Raw genomic sequence first — 6000 nt, 5'->3', positions numbered from 1 at the left:
AAAGTATGTGTTCCAATCAAAGAGGACCAAAACATTATCCAGACAGAAAGTGGGTAGTGCAGTCAGGGAGAGACAAGGAGCATGACACAGAGAAACGACAAGGCTTTCCAGTTAGGCGCTGTGGAGCTCGCCATGAGGCCACTGTGTACATTCCTACAGCTAAGAATAGTATCCCGGGCCACCGTGACTCCAGCCAGTCCTCTCATGTGACACAGAGCTGTTTGGTACCCCGTTGCCGGCTTAACAGCTCTGCCAGGGTCCAGTGGAGAGAGTGTTTACAATAGCCAGGGGAGGGAGAATCATCACAGGGTCCTGACTCAGCCATCGAGCCCACCCAAGCCGGTGTTTAATCAAAGTGTCCCCGAGCTGCTAACCCTTGTCCATCTCCCTGTGCTGTTTAAGACCTCTCCTCCTCCTCCTCCCTCGTATGTGTGTGTGTAACCCAGGATGAAGGTAAATATAGAGCGGTGCTGATGGGCCGGCTTGATCAGGAGAAACAGCTGTAAGGACTGGGCTCAGTGTTTGTGAAGATGTGCATGCTGTGTCTTTGTGTTGTTCATGCACACCTGGATATGACTACTGTTGTTACTACGACTACTACTCACCTGTTTAAGGTGTCAGTACACTGCAGCACAGTCATGTGGCCAAATAGTATCCATTACTCTCAATCCTGGATATAGTGGGGATAGACATACTGTGGTCTCAGTGGCATATTTAGCCAGTGAAATCTAGTTGTCTTTTGTCTTTGTTGTCCATTGTCTTTGAGTCCATTGTTTGATAAGCCATGTGATATTCTTTACTATATTATTCCTTTCAAAAAGTAATCCACCATGAAAATGGAATAATAGAGTGCAGAGAACTCTTTGGTTGATGTAGAGTTGTGGTTCCCGACCAACATACAAGGGCCACCAAGCTAAATCAGACTTTAAGATGATTACAGAAATCTTTTTATTTACCTTACCTTAATTTTTTTTTGCTTCTTCTTCTAATTTGGTGAAACCTGTGGTTACTGGTGGTAACATCATATTTCACCAGTAGGACACTTTTAATATCAACTGGCAGCTGATGGAAATGTTCAGTTTGCATTAGCAGTAACTTTATACAACTCTAAGATAAGAACAACAGTAAACAGTGAGGCTGATATCAATAAGGTAAAATTACAAGCAGAAACGCTGGCTTACATAAATAAAGGGGACACGCCCCCCTCAATATTTTAACATGTGCATCAGGCCCCCGTATAAAAACATAAAAGTAGCAGAGTACTTGACATGATTGAAGACACATTATTTAGAAACACAACATACACTCTTGCTGGATTACATTTATTGTTTCCTGTGAGTCCCATGTGCATATTTGAGTCTGAAATAGGAATGGCGGACTCCGCCACTAACAAGGATACTAAGAATAACTTTCCTCTCTTTTAATAGATGATTTAATTATACCCATTGCATGCTGAAAATGGCAATAGACTCCTTTCCCGTTGCCAGTAGACAAATTTGCATTTCTATTTCTTTCTCTGGTGTGTCACATTTACCATCACAAATGCACTGGACCGGACTGTAGTAAACAGTAGAGAGCAGCATGGAGGCCAGTGAAAATGTAATGGTGGTTACTTCTTTTTTACATGTGTTTCTTTTTCAGTCTCTCTCACTGTTGACTAATCTGAAAAGATGTTCGAGCGCTGCAGGGTCAGAGATGGACAGAAGTTACGAAGGTCGTGCCGGTGAATTCTGTGACCCATTAGAATCCCTGACTCAGCCCCTTAATCCTGACCATTTAACAACCCTCAAAACTCAGTCATTTTTTAAGGGAGTCTGGTGCTGTGTCACACATTCTGATAGGTGACAGATTTTGGTGTTCACGCACAAGGGGTGAAAATTAGCGTAGCCACTTGGGTGCTATGTTTCCATCCCTGCTAGAGCTGAAAAATACCTGTGACATCTGCACAGTCATTTGTTAAGGGAATAAATGTCCATTGTAACCTTTCCCACTAAAGACAAAGGCTTTCTGAGTTTCTGACTTATTTTTATCAATATTATTATTATTTTGCTGAACACTGAACCATCACCTCTTCAGGCCTCTAAAATTAAATCATAAATCAAACAGTCCGAGAAGGAAAACTGCTGCTCACAAGCGGACATAGCTTCATTTTAAGGCGCCAGGAGCCAAAGAGTCTTGGAGACATTGATATAAAGGAACAGGCAGCAGACTCTCATACCTTGCTGAAAAAGAAAAATGAATCTGGACAGAACCTGTTGTAACATTATTTGAAGTTACTGATGGGCAAGATTAAAGGAGGAATGAGATATATTCTCTTTTATGTCATGACCTCATGTTTCCACTCATACTTTCCAGAGATAGATATGGTCCTGAGGCATTTACAGCTCCTTTTCCTCACAGTTGATATCACTACTGTAACTTGTCATTTCTTTATCTCTTAAGGGGGCCTTATCTTCAGCTCCTTTCTTACTTGCACTCCTTGCAGTTCCTGAGGCAGCGAGATGAAATATTGCCATGTTTGTTTAGCGGCAAATGACGAGGAACTGGAGTTACATGTGGACAGATTGAATGACAAAGCTGCAAGAAAGTGAGCTGTCAGCAAGTCAGACATCATGACATGTGAGTGCACACAGCTTTGGTGGACTTTGTCACACAGTGAAATCCTACACTCAGTTACCCACTGACAGCTTCATGCTCATAGGTTATGGTGTGTAGCTACACAATCCTTCAGGGGCGAAGCTTCAAATCTGGCAGAGACCAGTTTCTTAATGAATGCAGGTTCAGGTGCAAGATGAGTATTAGAATTTTCCACGTTCGCTTTATCTGACCGGCTTAAACCCTCACTTTCTTGATCCACTGATATCCCTGCTGCCGAACATCTAATGATGGCTTTGAGGGCAATTTATTTAAATCTACCGATAGAGCTCAGTGGAAGTAGGCAGCCGCTTATCTTCATTTTGCACTACTTTCTAAATCATATTATTATTTTTTGGACACATTTATGTTTTCAAGGAATGTTAAAGGTTATGTTTGCTTTGTGAAATTCTGCAGAAACATTTCTTTAAAAGTGTATTTTGATTCCGAGGCTTTATGATGGTAATTAGGCATGACAAATATTGATCAGTTAAGAGCATTAACAAGCTCCATTCATCATTGCCTATTTAGTGTTATTCTACAGTGGCAGACAATCCCAGTGAATTAGTCCTTTGAAAACTGATATTATCCCTACTCACCATGGGCATTGCTAAAATGACACCAGGGGCAACCTTTTGCGTTGAGTGCCACAAAAGCTGCAGCCAATGTTGTTGTTTGTTGGACTTGAACACTATTCTCCTGGGCCAAAGTCCAGGGTTTGTTGACCCTATCCACCTCACCTCCTGCCCACCCTGAACGGACTTTCAGGCCCTTAAAATCCATAATCCATTGCTCTGAGCGTCTATTAATAATGGTTTTACATTTGAGTTAGTGGAAAGCACAATGCGTCTCACAATGACACTAAACTCTGCCCCCAGCATCATTATAGTGACTCCAGGGACACTGCCCAGGCGAAGTATTTTGATGCTGTGGGAGTGAGACCAGGCTGCATCTGAGGCCACAGACCTCAACTGTTGTCCTTAAAAACACATCAGGGAGGCACACTGGGTGACATAACTCTGGGCACTGTAGTTTATTCTGAGTTGATCCCACATACGCCATCCTCCTCCTGTAAATACTCACTACAGCAACAAATGTGTATTAATCCATCACTGAAAATAGTCCCCAATAAATACACTGTTTACTGCTGTTTGAGTAATGTTTGCTAAAAGGAAATTACATGGGCTTTAAAAAAAGAAAATATATATTCATGATCTCTTCTTAAGGCGAGACGCCCCAGGTACAAACAGAGATTTCTCATGCACCGGTCAAATTTGAGATTTTTGGGCTAATCTGCTTATAAACCATGTCTTTTGTCAGACTAGTGGAAAAAAAACATCCAAAAAACACATTTAATGTGGTTGTTTTGGTTCAGATTTCTGTTCCTGAAATGTGTTGAAAAAGCATATATTTAATTAGATAATGCCCCATTTGCGTGTTTAAACATAACATGTCAGAAAACTTTATTGTTTAAATGTAAGTAATCAGCTGGTATCTATCATGATGGTATCTATGAGTTACTCAGAAGTGAACTGGCCTGCTATATGTACACGCTGCCCCAGTCACTGGTATGTTTTTATTTACAAAGCTATTGTTGGTAAAATTCCTTCCTACTTATCTTCTCTTTTGGATATGAAATATGGAAATTATAATCTCTGTTCACAGGACTTTTTGTGTCTTGTGCTTAAACTTAGAGCTGGCAAAAAAGCTTTTAGGTTCTCTGCACCTACAACATGGAAAAAGAAGCAGAGTGATCTTGCTTCAAAACATGGCGACCTTGAATGAGCTTAAAACCACAGGGAAATCCATTGAGTGTAATCTATATCTAATCATTTTATGTCACACAAATCTATGTGCTTTTATGTAAATGTTATTTGTTGTTGAAATTCTGTTGCTGCTATTCTTGGCCAGGTTGTTCTTGCAAAGAAGATCTTTGATCTAAATGGGACAAACTTGGTTTAATTAACGCAAAATTTTTAAAAAATAATAAAAAAGTGACAGTGTTTACCCTGGAATCTCCCTTTTTGTCTAAAAATGTATGGGATTTTACAATACATATCTTTATTTTAAGAACATTTTTATTGCATTTTTTTTTTACATAAAACACAGAACAAATCCAAAGTTATCCAAAGTTTTGATTTTTGTTCTCTAAATGTCTGCACATTAGCACTCTTTTTTAAAGATCATTTGCATTTTAAGCTTAAACTTTCTTACTGTTTAGAAATGGCCTGTGGAGCATGACAAAAAGCTCAAGTTGTCGACCTGGCTTCTAAATTTCCCCGGTCCCAATCTGCTCAAGGATTCTTGTGATGTGCCGGTACCCCAGATGTACCCCTAATCCCAGGTGGGGCCTGCTTGGATCGGACTTGGCTCTGACCTGTCGAGGCATGGACACAGGATCTCTGGGAGGACAGGTTGACACTTTGAGGTCTTTGTCACATTCCTTGGGCCATTCCTGAGCCATGTTTGCAGTGTGGCATGATGCATTATCCTGCCGGGGGGGTCACTGCCGTTGGGGAGTACTGTTGCCATGAGGGGGGTTACTTGGTCTGCAACGGTGTTTGAGTGGGTGGAACATGTCAGGTGGTATCCACATGAATGCCAGAACCAAAGGTTTCCCAGCAGAACAATGCATTGGAACAAAATAATCAAAATTATTCACTTCACCTGTCAGTGGTTTTAATGTTTTGGCTGATTGGTGTATATACATATAAATATTGATGCAAGTAATCAACAGGGGAGAATCATGGTGGTATCTATTAGTTTGTGTCTCCCCTAAAGATCATGTGTACAGGGATGTATGAGCTTGGTGCTGAGGGACAGACTGTACAGAGAGATGTTGTTGACTCAGTTTGTCTTTTTATTATAAGTGTTGATAATAAGAAAACAGAATACGATCTTTCCTCTGAGGCACGCTTTTGAGGTGAAAGTCATCTGACATTAATCAGGTCTGATAATCCCATCACCTCTCATTTGTCGCCTCGCTCTCCAACTCCATTCACATCCACGGTCACGCCTCGGCAGGAAGTGACGAATGTAGCCACGAGCGTGACGAACGGCTCGTTCGAAAATACAACAAGGAAGTGACCGTTTATTGTAAAGGAAAATAATCACCGGATAAATCCTCTCTCCGAGCCGTGGGGTCGCTTCGCTCGGTTGTTGGGTGTCGGGGGGGCAGAGTCACCGTGGACTTGCCCGAGAGCCCGTTTTTATCGTCTCGAGGGATTCTGCTTTTAGCCAGCTAGCTAGCTAGCGATGAACACGGACGTGGAATTTCACATCAGGCAGAATTATCCGTGGACCAAGCTCCCAGCTAATGTCAAACAGGTACCGTGTTTAAACGTTTCCACGGGGCAAGGTGAGAGG

At 41.6% G+C, this 6000-nt stretch overlaps 1 protein-coding gene across 1 annotated transcript in view; it reads left to right on the top strand.

Moving 5' to 3' along the window:
• The first annotated feature begins 5656 nt into the window (after positions 1-5656).
• The window catches only part of fam91a1 (family with sequence similarity 91 member A1), a 34030-nt gene continuing 33686 nt past the window's right edge, over positions 5657-6000 (top strand). The window contains exon 1 of the mRNA XM_050034589.1: positions 5657-5961. Coding sequence (XP_049890546.1) covers positions 5890-5961 — 72 coding nt within the window. The 5' untranslated portion in view covers positions 5657-5889. The remainder of the gene's footprint in view (positions 5962-6000) is intronic.

This window comes from Epinephelus moara, chromosome 22 (genome assembly GCF_006386435.1).
Source record: "Epinephelus moara isolate mb chromosome 22, YSFRI_EMoa_1.0, whole genome shotgun sequence".
NCBI classification, from domain to species: domain Eukaryota; kingdom Metazoa; phylum Chordata; class Actinopteri; order Perciformes; family Serranidae; genus Epinephelus; species Epinephelus moara.
This window is presented reverse-complemented; position numbering and strand designations above follow the sequence as displayed.